At 42.3% G+C, this 22,134-nt stretch overlaps 1 protein-coding gene across 3 annotated transcripts in view; it reads right to left on the reverse strand.

The window, feature by feature from the left end:
• SMPX (small muscle protein X-linked) overlaps positions 1-22,134 on the reverse strand; it is a 50,873-nt gene that overhangs the window by 6,427 nt on the left and 22,312 nt on the right. For all 3 annotated transcript variants that reach the window (XM_060234068.1, XM_060234067.1, XM_060234066.1), the window contains exon 4: positions 20,632-20,782. In XM_060234068.1, the coding sequence (XP_060090051.1) occupies positions 20,645-20,782 (138 nt within the window). In that variant the 3' untranslated portion in view covers positions 20,632-20,644. The remainder of the gene's footprint in view (positions 1-20,631; positions 20,783-22,134) is intronic.

Below are 22,134 nucleotides of genomic sequence, written 5' to 3' on the forward strand. Positions count from 1 at the left end.
TTCCCTCCTCTTTTGGTCTCTGCTGTTTCCAAGCAACAGCAGCATGCTGAAAAAGGAAAGGCACTTCCTTCTACTGTTGCCACAGCAAGACTGGCCTACATTACATGAAGAAGGGCAAAAATAAATTGCAAAATATGGAGCAAAGCAGAAAGGTGAGACTCCTGAAGGATGATTTTTGGAAAAGATGAAAAACAGAGGGGATAAAAAGGTACCACCAAGTTCTAAGTCTCTTAGGTGGCTCATAAATTCTAGTGAGTTCTGAACGGCCCATTTTTGTCTGCTGTTTTCTCTAAAGAAAGCTTCTAAAGAAAGGGAGCTGGGTATTGACAGTAATGGGGACAGTAATTGCCCTGGGCCTTCCATATGAAAAGGACCACATCAGGACTGACAGTGTCATGTTTCAATATCTGATATGATCTGATCCTTTTCCTTTCATGACAGGAACCCTACTCTGCACAAATGCAACTCTGGACCAGCAGTAATGTTAGTGCTTTGGGTCTGGCCAAAGCTCCATTCTCTGGGCAAATTATTTCAGTTGGGATGTCTGCTGTTCTTTGACTTGCAGATTTTATCAGGATATAATAAAACATTGGTCCCTTTCTTATTCATTTAGTAGGCTTATATTCGGGGTAGCTAGCAGTATTAGCTGATTTCTTTGTCCTCTTCTCCATGCTCCCTAGCAGGCCAGTAACTTGGCTGACAGACTGCAGAGTGGGTTGATGGAGGTCAGCAGTGCAGCAAAGAATACTTACTGGTTCAGCTCATGTTCCTGATAGGCTGTGTTGCCAATTGGATTGCTGTGTTGTTGTTTCCCAGAATCCCAGTAACTTGGCCCCAAAACCAGAAGTATGACACTGAGTATTGTATCCTGCTTATGCCATTAGGCAGCTATGTCAGAATTGTGCTGCCTGTATCCTGACAATTTCAAAGTAGCATGTAAGAACTCTGTTGTACTTTGGAATATGCAGACAGAGCAATCTGCTCTGCAAACAGCCAGGGAACAGCATAGACAAATGTTAAATATTCTAAGTCTTGGAGAGATTAGACACCATGAACTAAACACATCCCAGACTCAAAAATGAAAGTCCCATGCAAATGTGTATTAAAATTCAGCAGTTTTAACCTGGCCTCTGAAAACCTGCCCAAGCAGGAAGGTCTTAAACTGCTTCTGAAAGAGAGGTGTAAAGCTCCTAAAGGTAGAGGATAAAAATATATCTATCAAGACAGCATAAATTTTGTAGCTGTCTGTCCTTCCTAGCTATGGCATTGACTTTGACACAACAGACCTCTATGCCTTTTTAATGGAATCAGTAGAATAAAATTCACTAGTTTCAATAGTGTTTGGTCTTATTCTGTATATAATATTTATCATAACATTTTGTACCTCACTCAAGGTGGCTTGTAGGTAACAATTAAAATATTAGTGATTAGAACAAGATAAAACAAAAGCCCCAAATACCTCTCTTGCTCCTTGAAAAATGCTTGCTGTGCATATGTCACCAAAAGCCCTGACAAATACCTCCCACAGCACTTCCTGAAGATCTCCAACAAGGGGACACCTGCCACCTCTTCTGGGAGCCATTCTACAGAGTGAAAGTTGCAATGGAAAAGGCCTAGTTTCTGATCAGTGCCAGGTGGACTCCAGCATGTGGCAGTGTGAAGTCCATAGCCCGCACATGGGAACAGGGCTTCTGATATGTAGTCCCTGGGCCATGAAGAGCTTTAAAGGTCATAATGAACACCTTGGAGTGAACTTGGAAACAAATTGGCAGCCAGAGTAGCAGTTTCAAAATGGGCAAGATATATTCCCATTGGTTAGCCCAATGGCTAGCTTTGGCATGCCACATTCCGGACCAGCTACAGCTTCCAAGTTGTTTTCAAGAGCAGCCCAACATAGAGCACATGAAAGTAAACCAACAATGAGGTTACACAATCATGGATCAGCATAGCCATATAAGCTGAGTCTTGATATAGCTTTATATTTGGCTTTTGTTTAAATTCCCACATGCCATAACTGGACACATATTTTGAAAGCTATCTGAAGCATATTAGCTTTCAATTAATCATTTTTAAATGAAGTATTCCAGATCCCACTCTCAGGATCACTGTTTCTTTGTCTGAAACTGTGGTAGATATCTCACCTTTTGGAACTTCAAATCCAGTTGATTGGTCTAATTGCATGTCCAGGTTGGCTCCCGTCCCTGACTTAGGCCCCCCACCACTGGAACAAGTCATGAACAACCCAGTGGCCTAAGGGTTCAGGTAGAGACACCAAATTTTCAGCATAGCATCTGGTGCCTCTCCTCAACTCCCCCAAGTTTCAAAAAGATTGGACCAAGGGGTCCAATTCTCTGAGCCACAGTATTTCACCATCCAGTATTTCCTAATAGAGGGAAGGCATTTATAAGGTGCATGGTCCCTTTAAATGTGATGGCCAGAACTCCCTTTGAAATTCAGTCATGCCTTGTCACAACCTTGCTTCTGGCTCCACCCCCAAAGTCTCCAGGTATTTCTTGGGTCAGACCTGGCAACCCTACTGGGCCTGCTACCTTTAAAGTGCAGAAAGAAGAATTGCAGATTTATATCCCACCCTTCTCTCTGAATCAGAGACTTAGAGCGGCTTACAATCTCCTTTATCTTTCTCCCCCACAACAGACACTCTGTGAGGTGGGTGGGACTGAGAAGGCTCTCACAGCAGCTGCCCTTTCAAGAACCACCTCTGCCAGAGCTATGACTAACCCAAGGCCATTCCAGCAGGTGCAAGTGGAGGAGTGGAGAATCAAACTCTCCCAGATAAGAGTCCGCACTACACCAAACTGGCTCTCCAGAGCAAAGAAGAGCAAATGCAGATATCCATCCTTCTTTTATCAGTTAAAGGAAAAGGCAGGGCTGAACACTGATTGGAGACAAGGGATTGGGGTCAAGGGCGGCTTCCAAGTGATACCAGGGAGGAAAAAATGGGTGGACCACAGAGGGAAGGAAAATGAGAGCATGAGTTATACCACTGCATTGCTGATTATGTATAAATTGCAGAGAGAGCATGGGTATGCTCACATGGAGGGGAGTAAGAAGACCAGGGTGCCTGAACCTGCTCTACTTCACATTTTGAGGCTGACCCAGGATGGCAGATGGTGAGTAAGCTGGTACAGCAAAGGGGAAGCCTTACATTGCACACAGTTGACCTATCTGTTCCAGCATGTACTCCAACTCTTTAAATCAGGGGTATTGGACTCATTTGTTAGGAGGGCCAGATCTGATATAATTGAGACCTTGTTGGGCTGGGCTATGTGTGTTCTAAACTGTAATGCCAGGTAGCAGAGATATAAACTTTATAAAAGACAAACACAACTAAAGATTTTTTTAAAAAAGCTTAAAATGAAACATGCTTAAAACATTAGCACTCATTGATCTTAAAGGTGCTTTCTTTGTATCTCTCCCATGGGAACTGGGCAAAAGAAGCTCTGACACTTTCCTTCCTTCCCTAGGAGACCAGGAGGAGGAGGAGCCTCAACCAATAGAAGGAAGAGAGGCTTGGCTCATTAGCTGTGTGATTGAGAGAGCCTGGCAAAGCTAGGTCTCTCCCCCCCTTCCTCCCCAAGAGAGGAGCCTCAGCCAATGGAAAAAAGAGGTTTTGCTCTGTAGTTCCTGTGTGATTGAACAAGCTGTTATGTAGAAAGAAACAAGAGAGAGGGAGAAGGAAGCATACAACAGCCAGTAGCTTGGCGGCCTGATAGGAGTCCTCTGGGGGCCTGATTCAGCCCCTGGGCCACATGTTTGACACCCCTGCTTTAAATGCATCCCCATTATTAAATTAATTGCTTTTCTGTTACCATGTGAGGATTAGAGAATGCAGTTTGGCTCAGAGTAATGAAGATTTGTGGCTTTTTCTCGAACTGATTTCTAACAGTGCAGTGCACCGGTTTCAAATTTGCCCTTTCTGGGTAAACTTATTGAGAGGGCAGTGGCGAAGCAGTTACAGACCTTCCTGGATGACACTTCCGTCCTTGACCCATTTCAGTCCGGCTTTCGCCCGGGACACGGGACGGAGACAGTGTTGGTTGCCTTAGTGGATGACCTTCAACGGCATCTGGATCGGGGTGGCTCGGTGGTGCTGATGTTGTTAGACCTGTCGGCGGCGTTCGACACGGTCGACCATCGGCTACTGACATGCCGCCTCGCCGACGCAGGGATTCAGGGGTTGGCCTTACAGTGGCTTTCCTCTTTCCTGGAAGGTCGGGGACAAAGGGTCGCAATCGGGGGGGAGCTATCTCGGAGGCGCTCACTTGATTGTGGCGTGCCCCAAGGGGCGGTACTCTCCCCGATGTTATTTAACATCTACATGCGGCCTCTTGCCCAGATTGCCCGAAGGTATGGGTTGGGGTGTCACCAGTATGCTGATGACACCCAGCTCTATCTACTGATGGATGGCCAGCCTGTCTGCGCCCCGGAAAATCTTGACCAGGCACTACGGGCCGTGGCTGAGTGGCTCAGACTGAGCGGGCTGAAGTTAAATCCTACGAAGACAGAGGTCCTTTGCTTGGGCCGCCGCGGCCCGGGGAGGGGGATCCCCCTGCCGGCTTTTGATGGTGCGCCGCTCACGGCGGCGGACAGGGTCAAGAGCCTGGGGGTGCTATTGGAGCCTTCTTTAAAGATGGAGGCTCAGATAGCAGCCGCTGCCAAGTCCGCATTTTTTCATCTTAGACGGGCAAGGCAGCTGGCCCCCTTTCTGGAGCGCGACGACCTAGCAACAGTGATCCATGCTACGGTCACCTCAAGGTTGGACTACTGCAACGCCCTCTACATGGGGCTGCCCTTGTCTCGGACCCGGAAACTGCAGCTGGTGCAGAATGCCGCAGCCCGGCTGTTGTTGGGTCTCCCAAAGTGGGAACACATCCGGCCGGGTCTCCGGACTCTGCACTGGCTTCCAGTGATATACCGAGTCCGGTACAAGGTGCTGGTTATTACCTTTAAAGCCCTATATGGCCTGGGACCTGCCTACCTGAAGGACCGTCTCTCCCACATGTGCCCCAGAGAGCACTGAGGTCAGGAACACAAAATCTCCTCACTATCCCCGGGCCAAAAGAAGCCCGCCTGAAGGCCACCAGGGAAAGGGCTTTCTCCGTTATGGCCCCCGTATGGTGGAATCAGCTGCCGGAAGAGGTGAGGGCCCTGCGGGACTTGGCACAGTTCCGCAGGGCCTGTAAGACGACCCTCTTCCGGCTAGCCTATACCTAGCCTATATTTAGCTAGGATAACAACTTGAGGTAACTGGCCAGCCATCTGTTTACAGGAAACTGAATTACTCTGTTTTAATGTTTTTAACTGTTTAAATATTCAATTGTTTTATATTTGAAATTGTTTAAATTTTAAGTTTGATTAATTGTTGGAAGCCGCCCTGAGCCGTTCGTGGGAAGGGCGGGATATAAATCCCAAATAAATAAATAAATTATACTGGGGGCAGGGATGGGACTCCAGGAATTGTTGGAATATGAAATCAAAGATTCAGTGCCCCTTTCTTCATTGGGCTGATTACTTTCTAAGAAGGGCTGGTGAATGTGTTGCCTCTGGCTGATGTTACTAAGAATAAAGGAAAGTTCACATGCTATGAGGCCAACCATGGACTGGCCAGTCTCCCAGTGTTAATTATGTGACATGTAGTATCAGCAAACACTGGACTAAGCAGTAACTGGGTAGCTGGCAGGCTGTTATAGTCTCTTGGATTTTTACTTGATGATAACCTGACCTTAGGGTACCTTACTTTCCGGCTGCCTAATCTGAATAACAATAATGGGAGAGGGGGAGAGAGACAGCATGCCTAATGAGCATCTTCCATCCTAAGAATGACAGTCAGTTAAATTGAAGAAAATGTTTTTCATAAAAACCTCAGTGTACACAGACAGAACAATTTCTGAGAATTTTACTTATACTTGTCATAGCTGATTCATTTGGATACAAAAGAATTTTAAGCATGGAATTTTTCATTCTGGTTATGATCAAACTTCTGAAACACACTCTGCAGTCCAGTACAGAAGCATATCACATCCATATAAAAGGGAGTGGTGATTTTAGTTAGAGCTTTGTACATTCCACTTCCATATAGCTGTGATAAATATATGACAAAGACAAATTCTGAAAGAATATCAGAAAGCTTAAAAGCAACAAATGCAGAAAGTACAGCAAATAGAAAAGACATCTGGAGTGACAAATTAATGCCCCCAAGTGATGACTAGTATCTGTGCTTTTCAAGAAACGTAATCATACAGCTATAGGCATGCGGGTCATGAGTTATACACCACTGCATTGTTGATTATGTATAAGTTGCAGACATTATACATAAAAAACTACTTTGAACTTTGAGTAAGTCTTTCATGTTAATTTTCACTGATGCTTCACAATGAAACAAACATTTATGCTTTTAATTTTAATCTTCATGTCATTCTACATGGGTTATATTAAACAAACAATTTTGAAAGCAGACTAGTTTCACCTCTGAACAATGACCTTTGCTATCTTCATTATTCACCTGGTATACATGATCAGCAAAGCATTTTTTGTCTAAAATTACAGAGATAGAATAGTATCTTTTGACTCTTGGATAGCACTCTAAATAGGGTTGCCAAGTCCAATTCAAGAAATATCTGGGGACTTTGGGGGTGGAGCCAGGAGCAAGGTTGTGACAAGCATAATTGAACTCCAAAGGGAGTTTTGGCCATCCCATTTAAAGGACCACACATCTTTTAAATGCCTTTTCTCCATTGGAAATAATGCATAGGGGCACCCTCTTTTGGGGCTCAAAAGGGTGGGGACAAGGAGGGTGTGAATGTCAGTGACATTGATATGTCATATCCAGAAAAAAACCAGACGTACTGTTTGGTAGCTCTAGGAATTGCTTGAAACTCTATAGTAAAACATAAAGTGCTGAGTTATCCAGTTTTTGTCGTCTTGTGCTTCACTTGCTGTGCCAGTGGCTTTTTATGCAGCTGCAGTTTAAGCAACAGGCAAGATTATGCTGCTGAACAATAATTATTTCTTACCTAATATTGTAAATGGCTTTTTTCTATCTATACCCATGCCAAAATCTCAAACCATTATAGCACAAGCAACAGCCAAGAAACCCAGCATGTTATCCTCATGCAAATGAATAACAGACAGAACATATTGTGAATTTATTACTGAAATGGAAAGGGGGGAAAAACCCGGAAGGAACTATGTTTCTGGTTGCCAGGGAAACTCAGAAGGCTAAACTGTTGTCAGAGCAGAATATTTTTTTCTGCTTTGGGATTTAAAGGAGCCAATTAATCGATTAATTTCTGCAAATGAATTTCTAGAAAGGAGAGGTTAGAAGAAGTGCCTTAAGCCCATTGTAGCACAATAATGCTGTTTTGAGGTGAGGTTTTTTAAGTAAATCCAAAGCTGAATCTAAAGGTACTGTTCATACATATTTCAGTAGTCATATACTGAAAAGCCGTTATTTAATACAGCTTGAGTGCCTCCTTGAGGAACCAGCTATACCTGCAACTCTGAGCTTTTTTCTGCAGCAGAATGCATCTCTATACATAAAGAAACCCTTTCATGATCAATGAGAGAAAGAACACAAAATACTGAAACCAGGTCATCTCGCTCATCACCTCAAGCCTAAACTGGACTACAGAGGAAACACATCCTACTATTATGTGCTAGCCTCATTTATTACTCTGCTGTCATATGCTGCTTTCTGCATTGTTCATTACATTTTTAGCCTACCCTTTCTCCAGGAACACACAAAGCATATATTATCACCCCCTACTTTATTTAATCTTCACAACAACCTTGTTAGGTAAGTTGGCAAAAAGGTAAACAGTGAAATTCATGAGTGAGTGGTGATTTCAGAACAGTCTTTCTGGTCATTGATGCCACACTTATGTTTTTATGTTTGAATGCATATATGGGAAGCTAATGTGCTGATAAACAGTATGAGACAATACCTTTTGTGGGATCAGCCAAAGATGTCTGGTTGTAGAGGTTATTATAAATGGTTCTACATGCTAGAGAGTCCCTTTATCTCTGAACAAGTGTTTGGGCAAGCAGAGAAGAACTTGTAATTAAAACAACAACAGATCCCCATATTATATTCCAAACTGTTCCCCCTGAGTTTGAAGTGCAGATTGTCATGTGAGGCTTCTGTTTGAGAAATATACGCCCAAAGCACACTTTGCACACAGATAATTGGCTGTCTGTTTCCTAACTCTCCAGGGGGGAGAGGGGGAACTGAATCTAATAGCACCTTAAAGACCAACAAATTTTTCCAGGGTATAAGCTTTTGTGAATTAAAGTTCACTTCTTCAGATATTCATCAGAAATTCATTTGTTCTACTAGTACTAGTACAGATTTTACAAAGCTATCTACTTGAAACTACATTTGCATTCTAGCATTTTTCAAAGGGGAAAAATGGGGGTTGGGGCAATCAGGACCATGTATTCAGAAGCTGGTGCAGACTGCTTGAAGGGGCTGATTTTGTACTGCAACTTGACCACACAATCTATGTGTATAAGGAAGTTCAGCTGAAATCAGTGCAACTTTCTTCTGAACAGACACGCTTAGGAACAATTCATTTATGTCATTGTTATTTAAAACATTTCTATGACACCTTTTCACCCAACTCAGGGTCCCCAATGAAGTGAAATCTAAAAGTTCTTCTTCATAAAATATGTAAGGTCAATTTACCCCAAACTCACTGAGTGGATCCAGAACCCCGTCTGAGAGGATACTTCTTTACACAAACAAAAGGGAGAAGTCATAGAATCATAGAATTCATAGGTACCTCCAGGGTCATCTAGTCAATCCCCCTGCACATTGCAGGAAATTCACAAATACCTCCCCCCACACACCAATGACAACTGCTACCCTATGAGAATGGCAAAAATGGCAAAAAAATTATTTCCTCTGATTCCTCCATCCTAATGCAAGCCTTTCATATCCCATGCCACTACTGACTGTCTTCCAGAAGTCACTGTGGAAGGGCCACAGGGAATGCAGACAGAATGTGGAGGCAGAAAAAATTCCATTCCATAGGTAGAGCTCTTTTCATGGTTCTTTGGATCTAACCTATATAAGCACAGTGAAAAGTACAGCAACCTCATGTATATACATGGTTCCATCCATAGACATGATTTGGAATTATCTCACTGAGTACAGTGGGAATTAAAGTAGGTTTACATATGAGTTCAGTTTTAAATGACCACATAAGTTCATCCCATAAAATGCATTTCTTGACCCTGTTTTGTATCTTTCTATTCTTTTTCCTTTTCCCCTTAATGAATGTCAATGATTGTACACTCTATATTTTTGCTGTACATGTTTTCTGCTTTAAACCATGTAGATACTGTTTGTTTGAGTTTGAAGGAAAACTTGGCTTCCCTAGTCTTGAGGTTGAAAGTTGCTGTACATTTTCTTCTGCACATGTTACTGGATGCCTCTTGCTGTTGGGGATACCCTTTCTGCTGTTTTATGTTATACCATAAAAGCTCTTTCCAGTTTAGCTCTTTTAGGACCAGTATTATGGACATTAAACTATATTTATGTAGGCAATCCATCTTCTCTTTCCCTAAGTGCACTTACTGACATTGTGTTTGTGCTACATAAATAGTTCTGCATGGCCAAATCAGGCGTTAGAATAATTTGGAACAAAGTTTGCTCCAAGGCAACAAATGTGAATAGCTTTGTTTTTTTAAAAGCCTACTTTTTGCTTCCTGTCAGGCAAGTACCAGGTGATTTCAAGGCCAAAACAAGGTTCTGCTCCCTCCCCCAGTGTGTTTATTTTATCCCATGAAAGGGGTTTAGTCTGAAGTAAGCAGGAGTTGCATCTTCCAGAACAGTTTTGAAATGATATGAAACATAAAACCTACTAAATATTACTCTGACTCAGAGCTCTTTAAAACGAGCATCAGAAGTGATATCCCTTGGGGATATGGTCAGCCTAACTATATCTGAACCCTTTTCCAGCCTTAATTGTTTGTTGGCATTTAGCCATCAGTTGCTGACAATGGCAGCTGGCATAGTGCAAGGTTGCAGTCCTGGTAGAAAAGGGGAAATATTCATGGAGGTTAGTTTTTAGGAACATTTAGTTTGCTTATCGCAATCTGTAGCCTTGCACAGCTGAACCTTTTAAATGTTTCCACATAACTGTTTAGGGCCAGACTTAGGCTTGCCAATCCCCAGGTCCCAGCGGCGGTTCTACTGCTTTCCCAGGCTCCTTCCCACCCCCAGTCAGCTGGCCAGCAGGGGCAAGTCCCACCCCAAAAGCCACCATGTGACTTTTCCCCTCCGGAGGCTCCAGTCTCCGATTGGAAAGGCTTCCTGTGTTACTTGGAAGAAGTTGGCTGCAACTTGTGAATAGAGAGGCCAATCCCTCACTTCAGAGTCACTGGAAAATGGGAGGGGGGGGGCGCGGACGTCTGCTGAGCACTTTATTATTCCCTATGTGGAGATCGATTCTCATAGTGTATAATGGGGAATTCATCTGGAGGTTTCGGGGGCTCTGTGGGAGCTGTTTTTTGAGGTAGAGTCACCAGATTTTCAGTATAGTATCTAGTGCCTCTCCCCAAAGTACCTCTGAAGTTTCAAAACGATTGGACCAGGGGGTCCAATTCTATGAGCCCCAAATAAGGTGCCCCTATGCTTCATTATTTCCTATGGAAGGAAGACATTTAAAAAGGTGTGCTGTCCCTTTAAATGTGATGGCCAGAACTCCCTTGGAGTTCATTTATGCTTGTCACACCCTTGTTCCTGGATCCACCCCCAAAGTCTCCTGGCTCCACCCCCAAAGTTCCCAGATATTTCTTGAATTGGACTTGGCAACCCTAGCCAGACTACATGATACACCTGACATGTGTCAGGACATGGGTGTATGACCAGAATTACTGTCAGAGGAACCAACTCTAAAGATCACTTGTTTGCTCAGTGGTGCAGGGAACAATAAAACAGGGGCAAAGGAGCTACTGATTTTCCTCCCACCCACTTTTCATCAGGGAAAATGGCAGTGAGTGGGCTTTTCACCTCTTTTCTCTGGTTCCATGTGCTGGAAGGACACATGGCCTTACACATATTGGGCATATTGTGAAATTATGTCCTAAGCGTGTACCACAATTCCAGCTAATTCCCCCTTCTTTTTGCAAGGTATATAGAAGCAGCAGCCAGGCCGGATGCGTGGGTTCTGCCACTCCAGGCAGCCCCCTGCCGCGCCTCTCCCTCCCCAGTTCTAGTCAATGTCATGCAAAGGTGCCGCTCGGCCACTTTCAACCCGAAAGTGGCCAGGCGCTGCTAAAATGCCACACTTTTCAGAGGCTTCCAAGGAAGCCTCCAAAGAGTGTAGGGGAGTAAGGGGGCACCTCATGGTGCCCCGAGGTGGGGTGGCACCCTAGCTAGTCACTTACCCTGCCTACTCCCATGCGCCGGCCACGGCACCAGCAACTTGTTAGGATTGCAAAGCTAGCCTAGGGAGGGAAGGGTGGTAAAAATGGCCTTCAATTCAATCCAATAGCTTATTTAACTATATTTTGTGTGTGTGTGAACTTTTTGTTTGGCATGTCTTAAATTGATTTATTTTATTGTTTTGTTTTGTTGCAAAATTGAATTAACTGAGCATAAATTTTACTAGTTGGGATGAATATTAATTCAAATGATCAATTGGTTGCATTTCAGATTTCCTTCCCAATGATGAAACTGGGAAAAGTATACTAAATTCCAACCTACTTCCATGCTTAACTGACTAATTATAAGCCTGATTTTAAAAATACAGGAAACAGTGAGGATGTTGTATCTCTGTGCTTTGGAAGGACTAGATTTTTTTTTTTATTTTAAAAATCTGAAACTGTAGATTTACAATGGACTTCAATGCATTTAGAAGGATGTAACTCTGTAGAATGCTATTATTCCTTTCCTTTATCCAATAAAAGCTCTATGGCTCAATTCTTTGAGCAGAATACAAATCTGTTCATTTATAGTCTCTATTTCTCAAAAGACAAAAGGAAAAAAAAATTTGCAACATCCAAAGTTGCATTAAGATTTTTATCTAAGTGTAGAAAGGGGACCACCATGCTTGGATTAGAATCACAGAAATTCATCAACCATGGTAGAATGAAATGACATCTTGTTAAAATATAGAGGGCATTCTAATAAAATACGAGAATCATAGAGTTGTAAGAGACCTCCAAGATCATCTAGCCCAATCCCATACACAATGCAAGAAATTCACAAATATCTCCCCTCACACATCCCCAGTGACCCTTGCTCCATGCCCAGAAGATGACAAAAACCTCCAGGTTCCCTAATCAAACTGGCCTGGATAAAAATTACTGACTGACCCCAAAGCAGGGAACAACATTTCTTTGGGTGTGTAAGAAAAAGCCACAAAAACTAAGCACTGACGCAACCCTTCCTGATATGATCTGCCTAAGCTCACAGAATCGGCATTGCTGTCAGATGGCTATCTAGCTTCTACTTAAAAACCTTCAATGGAGGAGAGCCCACCACCTCCCAAGAAAGCCTGTTCCATAGAGGAACCACGCTAACTGTTAGGAAGTTCTTCCAATGCTTAGTCAAAAACTCCTCTGATTTTATTTCAACCCAGCAGTTCTGGTCCAACCTTCTGGGGCAACAGAAAACAACTCTGCACCATCCTCTATTATATGACAGCTTTTTAAGTACTTGAAGATGGTGATCATATCACCTCTCAGTCATCTCCTCTCCAGACTACACACACCCAGCTCCTTCAGCATTTCCTTGTAGGACTTGGTCCTTCTCTGAACACATTCCAGCTTGTCTATATCCATCTTAAATTGTGGTGCCCAAAACTGAACACAAACTCTAGGTGAGCTCTTACTAGAGCAGAGTAAAGTGATACCATAACTTTGCATGATCTGGACTCTGTACTTCTGTTGATACAGCCCAAAATTTCATTCAGTGTATGGTCCTCTATGTCTCCTAGATCCTTTTCACATATACTGATGCCTAGACAAGTCTTCCCCATTCTATGACTAAGCATTGGATTTTTTCTACCTAAATGCAGAATTTTACATTTATCCCTATTAAAATTCATTTATTTGTTTTAGCCCAGTTTTCCAGCCTGTCAAGATCATCCTGTATCCTGACTCTGTCTTCTACTGTATTTGCTACCCCTCCCAATTTAGTATCATCTGCAAATTTAATAAGCATTCCCTCTATTCCTTCATCCAAATAATTTATAAAGATATTAAAAAACAGGTCCCAGGACAGATCCTTGAAGCACTCCACTTGTCACTCCTTTCCAAGAAGATGAGGAATGATTCATAAGCACTCTTGGGGGGTGATCTGTCAACCAGTTTCAGATCCACCAAACAGTAATAGGATCCAAAGCATATTTTTACAATAGGTCAACAAGAATATTATGTGGAACCTTATCAAAAGCCTTACTGAAATCAAGATAAACTATGTCTACAGCATTCCTCTGATCCCCTATTTTTCCAAGGAAGTAAGAGCAAATTCTGTCAGAGTAGCCTCTTGTAACCTCTCATTGAATGGCATTCCTTCGAGCAAGAGTAAAAGCCCTAAGAAGACCAAGTGAGGTCAGATGATAAGCATAGGAGGGATGAGAATCAGGGTGCCATATTCCAAAAAATTGTGAAGAAAGTAAAGTAAAGTAAAGGAGTGGAAAATCAATGGATTCCATAACCACCTTAATCTTTTTTCCCGCCTCATATAAGGTAGTAGGAATTACCTTTAGATTAAAAACCTGACTAGCTCTTGGTACATATCTCCTTCCTTTTGTTCAAAAGAAACTCAAAATACCCTGAATACAGGATTTGACTTTGTTTCTTACAGCTTTTTTGTGTGGGACCCAGTTAAATCACTGAAGTATAAATTTTTCATGTGGAACCCAGACAAATAATTTAAGTATAAATTAAGTATACTTGACAAATCATTTAACTATAAATTAAATATAAACTGAGACAGCAATCAGCCTTATCTAACATGTCCAGTTGATCTGGACATCAAGTTCCAGGTTGAATGAATCAGACAACTCACTCCCATGACCGCAATGAATCTGGACAGTAATGTTATAATGCAAACAATATATCAACTATAGTAGCCTTTTATCAATTGAGGTATTCTACATATTGAGAAAATCTGATAAAGACAAGCAATCTAAAATAAACAATTTAGAAAATAAACTGGATTCTCTAGGAAGTACACCGATTTATGATAATTCAATCTAGATGAACAATAAAAAGGAATTGTGTGTTAATAAATATAGATATTTTACAGTACCATCCTAAACACAGTTGCACCTTCTGAGTAGTTATGAGTGCTATTTTCATTTCATTTTACATTAAGTGAATTACTCCAAGAAAAAAGCGAAAGTGAAAATATACTCAAAGTATAAAACAACTAAAAAGTAGCATATTGCTTTTGAGCATAGGACTCAGAAAACATAATTAAGTAGCCTTCTATCAAGTGACATGAGCAACAAATTACAAAAGGGAGTGCTGGTGGAGACCAAGTGTATAAGAAATAAATTAGCTTGATTACCAGGCTGGAGCCATGATATTTGAGATCCCTTTGTCAACTTAATTGGCTACAATTTATGCAGCTACAGAGAATTTAACAGAGGCATTAATAAGGGTAAGAGTTGCTCTTTACTTCCTTGGGAGCAATTAGACCTGTACTTTGGTGAAGGTAGTTGGAAGACTCCCTTTGCTGAAAAGCTTATGTAATTTGTACGGTTCATTATTTGTATTATTTATTATTACCTACTCTTAAAAGTGCATGTTGCCATAATACCTCTAACACAAAACTATGGTTCTAACAGATCTCACAATGCCCATATAGAAGTAATTAGCAGCACTATGTAATATCCTTAGTCAGAAGTCCCTAATTATGTTCTCCTTGAAATTTCCTCTGCATTGTACTTTTTTCTCTCAAGATTTCCAAAGACATGGAAAAACCTGATCCTTTAATTGAAGCTATGGGAGCCTTTACATCAATGAAGCACAATTTGTGGTGACTTGGCAGAGCTATGCTCTGCCTCTCGATGACCTATTGGGCACCTTGCATTAATCTATTCATGGAAGCAGCTACTGTAGTGCAGAGCTCACCTTGCCAGAAATTTTTAATTGAAATGCTTTTGGTAAGCAACTCAAAATCAGATTTCATCACAGCTAGCAAGGAAGGAAGAAGAGGAGATCTCTTGTCCATGCAAAATAAACAAATGTTGAACAGTCACTTTTGGTTCTGTAGAAGACTGTACAGGTGTGCACGTTTCACCCTTCTGGGAACTTAACCATTCCTTTCTAATTTAAACTTCCCCAGTGGAATAATAGCAGTTTCCTAAGCTTACTTCAGACTGGGAAGCGGTGGTGGTGGGGAAATGCTTAAATTACCTTCTTCCTGTGTGCCAAATCGGGCATGGTTGTTCACATCCCTGCAACACATGAATTAGACATGTCTGGCTCTCTTTGATACTTTGGGTGGTGGTTGGGGGGATACATTCTTTTATTCTGTTGACTCCTCAATATTATTAATATATTAATTGCTATTCTCGTCATTCAGGCTGGAAAAAACCTTAGTTAGGAAAAAACCTTGACCTATAGCCTTTTGTTTCTGGATGTTAGCAGAATATAAATTAAACATTTCCTCTTTCAAAGTTATAATTTGTACATAAGCTATCTGTGACTTATGATGTGAGTTTACAATGCCCTAAAAGAACAGGTCAAGAGCTTGGGGGTGCTGCTGGAGCCTGCCTTGACAATGGAGGCCCAGATAGCAGCCACTGCTAAATCCGCATTTTTTCATCTTAGGCAGGCAAGGCAGTTGGTCCCCTTCCTGGAGCACGGCAACGTGGCAACAGTGATCCATGCAACGATCACCTCGAGGCTGGACTACTGTAATGCCCTCTACATGGGGCTGCTCTTGTGCCGAACCCGGAAGTTGCAGCTAGTGCAGAATGCGGCCGTCCAGCTGTTATTGGGGCTTCCCAGGTGGGAGCACATTCAGCTGGGACTACGGGAAGTGCACTGGCTGCCAATAGTATACCAGGTTCATTACAAGGTGCTGGTTATTACCTTTAAAGCCCTATATGGCCTAGGACCTGTCTACCTTAGGGACCATCTCTCTTCACATGTTCCCCTGAGAGTACTTAGATTGTGATCACAAAACCTATTAGTAATCCTCGGGCCGAAGGAGGCCCGATTGAAATCAGCTAGAGACAGGGCCTTCTCAATTGTAGCCCCTTGCTGGTGGAACCAACTGCCAGATGAAGTGAGGGCCTTGCATAACCTTGTTCAGTTCCGCAAGGCCTGCAAGACTGTCCTCTTCTGGCTGGCATTCAATTGACTGTACTTATTTGTTTTGAGGCCAAGAATGAGTGACTAAAGTCATCCTGATTATTTTTATAGGGACTCTAACAGCCCTGAGTTACAAGAATGTCACATGGAAATGGATCAGGATTAGGAGGAACCATATCCATAGCCTTGAGCATTCAGGGCAGTATTTGCGCCAAAGGAAAATTTCTTCTGTTGATTAAAAGCTGCTTTACTCTTTTTTAAGTAGAACTAAAAGCATATTTATCCTACCCATATTCTTCAAGGCAATGCTTTGCCAAGCTAAAATGAAATGAAAGGAATGGTCTGTGCCAAATTATTTGTATACCAATGGTTACAGGACTCTAAAGAATGCTCATGTTGATATTGCTCCTTTCTATTCAAAATGGGGCAAAAAGTAAATTAGAATAAATCATATTTTAATTTAGAATACCTATCACAATTGTCAATTATTTTTACAGAGGCTGGCAAAAAAAATCAGGTAGAAACTAGTGATGCAGGCAGAGGTATTTCAGGTTTTGAAAAAAACCTAACTCCTTTTCTGAGTCTCTACATATTCTCCTTTCTGGATTACCACTGTAAAGTAAACTAGTATGTATATGGAAACTCTGTGGCAAAAGTCAAAATGTTAAATTCCAAGGGCAATACTAAAAGTAATTTTTAGGATGCATAACCATTAACAAAAAAATACACGAAATAAACTATGGTTACATACTAGTATATAATTTAAACTTTAAAAGACAGGGAAATTGAATGTTTTGTCTGTGTCTTCACTGTGGAAGATGAGAGGTGGTTGCCCACTCCAGGACCACTGATTTCAGTAGGGGTGTCAAACGACCTTAGTTGGATTGAGGTGAAGAAAGATGAGGTTCTGTGACTGATGGACTGATGAATCACCAGGCCCAGATAGCATACATCCAAGAAAGAACTCAAATGTGAACTTGTTGATCTCCTGACAAAAATATGCAATCTATCACTAAAATCTGCCTCCATTCCAGAAGACTGGAAGATAGTCAATATAGGCAATATAACCCCCCATCTTAAAAATAAATAAATAAATGTTCCAGAGGAAATCTGGAAAATTACAGGCCAGTCAGTCTAAAGTCAATACTGGGTAAATTGGTAGAATTCTATATTGAAGACAGAATTAGTAGGCACATTGATGAAGATATTGAGGTAGAATCAGCATGGATGCTGTAAAGCAACATCTCATTTCACTTAACCTTTTAGAGTTATTTTAGGGGGTGAACAAACATATGGACAAGGGTAACCTGGTAGATGTTGTTTACCTAGATTTACAGACATCTTTTGATAAAGTTCGTCATTAAAGGCTACTAAGTAAATCCAGCAGTCATGGGATAAATTAAGAAATCCTCTTGTGGATTAAAACAGGCGAACTAACAGGAAGCAGAGAGTGAGTATAAAAGGAAGGTGGCAAGCATTTGAGTACAGCAGGGATTGATACTATGTCCAGTGCTTTTTAACTTGTTCCTTAATGTGTTGGAGTTGAGGCCATAGCCAGCAAGGAGGCACAGGGGCAGTTCTCCCTATAGAATCTGCAGTTCCCCCACCCAATTTTCCCTGGTTAAAGGGAAGATTAGGGAAGATTGGGTGGGAGTACTGCAGATTCTATAAGGGGCACTACTCCTGTGCCCCCCCCCCCCCATGGCTACTGCCCTGTTTGGAGTTGGAATTAGCAATGAAGAAGAACTGCAGATTTATACCCCGCCCTTCTCTCTGAATCAGAGACTCAGAGCAGCTTACAATCTCCTATATCTTTTCCCCCACAACAGACATTCTGTGAGGTGGGTGGGGCTGAGAGGATTCTCACAGTCCTTTCAAGGACAACTCCTGTGATAGCTATGACTAACCCAAGGCCATTCCAGCAGCTGTAAGTGGAGGAGTGGGGAATCAAACCCGGTTCTCCCAGATAAGAGTCCGCACACTTAACCAGTTTGGTGAGCCAGTCTGGTGTAGTGGTTAAGTGTGCGGTCTCTTATCTGGGAGAACAGAGTTTGATTCCCCACTCCTCCACTTGCACCTGCTGGCATGGCCTTGGGTCAGCCATAGCTCTGGCAGGGGTTGTCCTTGAAAGGGCAGCTGCTGTGAGAGCCCTCTCCAGCCCCACCCACCTCACAGGGTGTCTGTTGTGGGGGAGGAAGGTAAAGGAGATTGTGAGCCGCTCTGAGACTCTTTGGATTGGAGGGCGGGATATAAATCCAATATCATCATATCATCAACCACTACACCAAACTGACTCTGAAGTGGCTAAGTTTGTGGATGACACTATGTTGTTCAGGGTGGTGAGAACCAGAGAAGACCGTGAGGTGCTCCAGATGAATATGTTGAGGCTGGGCAACTGGGTGTCAACGTGGCAAATCAGCTTCAACAGTGGCAAGTGCAAAGTAATGCACACTGGAACAAAAAATCGTAACTAATGAAGATACATTGATAGGGACTGTATTGGCAGAAACTGACCTGAAGAGAAATCTTGGAGTTGTGGATGATCTCATTGCAAATGTTGACTCGGTGTGTGCAGGGCCGGCCCTAGAGTATCTGGCACTCTAGACAAGGCTAACTTCTAGTGCCCCCCCCCCCACTGATAATCATTTTTCAAAAACAGATTAATTGTGGGGAAAATGAAAAGCACACAACTTGAAACTGCTCCCTGACCTGGATAGCCCAGGCAAGTCTGATCTTTTCAGATCTCAGAAGCTGAGCAGGACCAACTCTGGCAAATATTTGGATGGCAGACCTCCTTCACTTAGTTACATGGGGGCATCCAATTTGGTGCCCCAGAAGGCCAGCGCCCTAGGCAATTGCCTAGTTTGCCTAGTGGCAGGGCTGGCCCTGAGTGTGTGACTGCAATTAAACAAGGCAAATGCTATGCTAGGGATTATTAGGAAGGAGACGGAAACAAATCAGCCTGTATCATAATGACTCTATGGTATAAATCTATGGTTCAGTCTCATTTCTAATGTTGTGTACAGTTCTGGTCCCTAAGCCTCAAAGATGCAGAAAAAGGCAATTAAAATAATTAAGGAGGTGGAATACTTTCCCTATGAAGAAAGGTTAAAGAGGTTAGGGCTCTTTAACTTGGAGAAATTATGAATGAGGGTATCATGATCTAGGTTTACAAAATTATGCATGGGATAGAGAAGGCAGAGAAATTACTTTTCTCCTTTTTTCACAATACAAGAACTCATGAGCACTTATGAAATTAATGAGAAGTTTAGAACAGATAAAACAAAGTACTTCTTCACTCAAAGAGTAATTACCATGTGGAATTCAGTGTTGCAAGAAGCGGTGGCTACAAGCATAGACAATTTCAGGATGGGACTGGATAAACATATTAGCCACAAGGTATAGATGGAACACTATGTCTGTATCAGTGATGCTCTGTATTCTTGTTGTTTGGGGGGCAACAGTGGATAGGCTTCTGGATTTCTGGCCCTGCTGGTGGACCTCTTGATGGCACCTGAGTTTTGGCCACTGTGTAACGCAGAGTGTTGGACTGGATGGCCATTGGTCTGATCCAACATGGCTTCTTATGGTCTTATATTCTAAAACTGCAAAGCTGAAGAACAGAAACTACTTTGCAATCACAAAGCCACCAGTGTTCTTGTATTTTTAATTAAAAATCAGCACAAGAATATCATTATATTGATATACCATTTTAAGATAGGTATGGCAGATCCTCTGAATTCCAAGTTTTCATTTTTTAAACAAGGACTTTCCAGCATCTTCCTTTGCAAAGATGTGCCTTTTGTTGTATCTCTGCAAAGGGAGAGTCTAGGGAATTACCTTTTAAAATGAAATATGGGATTCAAATAACCTGTTATATATATCACTATAACAATATATTTATATAATAGTATTCTAGGGCCTATTAAAAAAAGTCCCCTGGTAGTAGGTGGAGGAAATGACTGCCATGGAGACAGGGCCAGGGCAAAAGTCTGCCATGTGGGCCAGAAAATCTGAATTTAGTCATGCACAAAGCAGCCATCCAGGCTTTACTGCAATCTCTCCCAAAACTTGGGAGCAAAGCAGGTTTGAGAAAGATCAGAGAGAAGCCAATAAACCTCCACAGGTGCATGAATGTGAGGTAGCATGGAAAACCTCACTTCCCAAAAGCATTGAACTATGTGGAAGATCTCCTATATTATGAATTTTGCTCTGATATCCCCTGCTAGTACAAGCCCTTCACATTAATCCATTGATGGAGTACCACTAATGTCAGTGGTCTTCATATGGGTCTGCACTTGAGCGACATGTTGAACAAGACCTTTGACTTACCTTTTCATTTCTATTACTGTTCAGCTCTGGGGACAAATTTCAGCTCACTCTTTATATTTTGGATCTCTGACAAGTTAACAGCAGGTCCTGGTAGCTTCTTGGCACCTGGGAGTGTCTTCTTCTTTTCGTCTTCCGTTGTAGCTGGAAGAGACTACAATAAAAAGAGTCAGCTGAAAGTAATACCATGGGGGCTAATACTGCTTTAAAGAAGATAGAGGGCATATAATATACATGGATGGGTGTATATAATAATCCTGTTCTATTAAGGTTCTTGAGAATGTGGGAATAGCTCTATTAGGTCATACCAAAGATCTATCAACATTGAGCAGTGCTTTTTTTGAGCAGGAACACACAGGAATGCAGATCCGGCAGATCCGGCTGCCAGGGGATGTGGCCTAATATGCAAATGAGTTCCTGCTGGGCTTTTTCTACAAAAAAAGCCCTGACATTGAGAAATATAAGAAGAGCCCTGCTGCATCAGATCAGTAGTCCATCTAGTCCATCCTGTCTTACATAGCAGCCAATCAGTTCCTCTGGAGGGCCAACAACAGGACATAGAGGCCTAGACCTTCCCCTGATATTGCTTCCTGGTACTGGGATGCTGAGGCTGACTGCCTCTGAAGGAGAATGTTTTCCCTCAGTCACCTTGGCTAGAAGCCACTGATAGACCTATCCTCCATGAATCTGTCTAATCTGCTTTTGAAGCTGTTTATTCCTGTGGCCATTACTATATCCTCTGGCAAAAAAATCCATTTTAATCACTCTCTGTGTAAAGAAGCATTTCCTTTTGTCCATCTTGACTCTACTGCTTATCAGCTTCATTGGCCTGGGACCTGCCTACCTGAAGGACCGTCTCTCCCCACATGTTCCCCAGAGAGTACTGAGGTCGTGAACACAAAATCTCCTCACTATCCCTGGGCCGAAAGAAGCCCGCTTGAAATCCACCAGAGAAAGGGCTTTCTCCGTTATGGCCCCTACATGGTGGAATCAGCTGCCGGAGGAGGTGAGGGCCCTGCAGGACCTTGTTCAGTTCCGCAGGGCCTGTAAGACGACCCTCTTCCGGCTAGCCTACACCTAGCTAAGATGAGAACTCAAGGTAGCTTGCTAGACATCTGTTTTATATGTATTGGAATGCCTACTGGTTTTTAAGGTTTTAACTGTTTAACGTTTAATTATTTATATATTTAAAATTGTTTAATTTTTATGTTTGACCAATTTTTGGAAGCCGCCCTGAGCCACTTGTGGGAAGGGCGGGATATAAATCCTAAATAAATAAATAAATAAATTGGATGCCCTCAAGTTCTAATATTTTGACAAAGGGAGAAAAATTCTCTTACTCAACTCTCCCCACTTCAGGCATAGTCATCTCTAAACTGAAACTCAGTCTTTCCTCATAGGGAAGATGCTCCAATCCTCTTGGTTGCTCTCTTCTTACTTTTTCCACAACTGTTACGTCCTTTTTGAGATGGTAACCAGACCCATACATAATATTCCAGATGAGGC

This window comes from Heteronotia binoei, chromosome 3, assembly GCF_032191835.1.
Source record: "Heteronotia binoei isolate CCM8104 ecotype False Entrance Well chromosome 3, APGP_CSIRO_Hbin_v1, whole genome shotgun sequence".
Classification (NCBI taxonomy): Eukaryota; Metazoa; Chordata; class Lepidosauria; order Squamata; family Gekkonidae; genus Heteronotia; species Heteronotia binoei.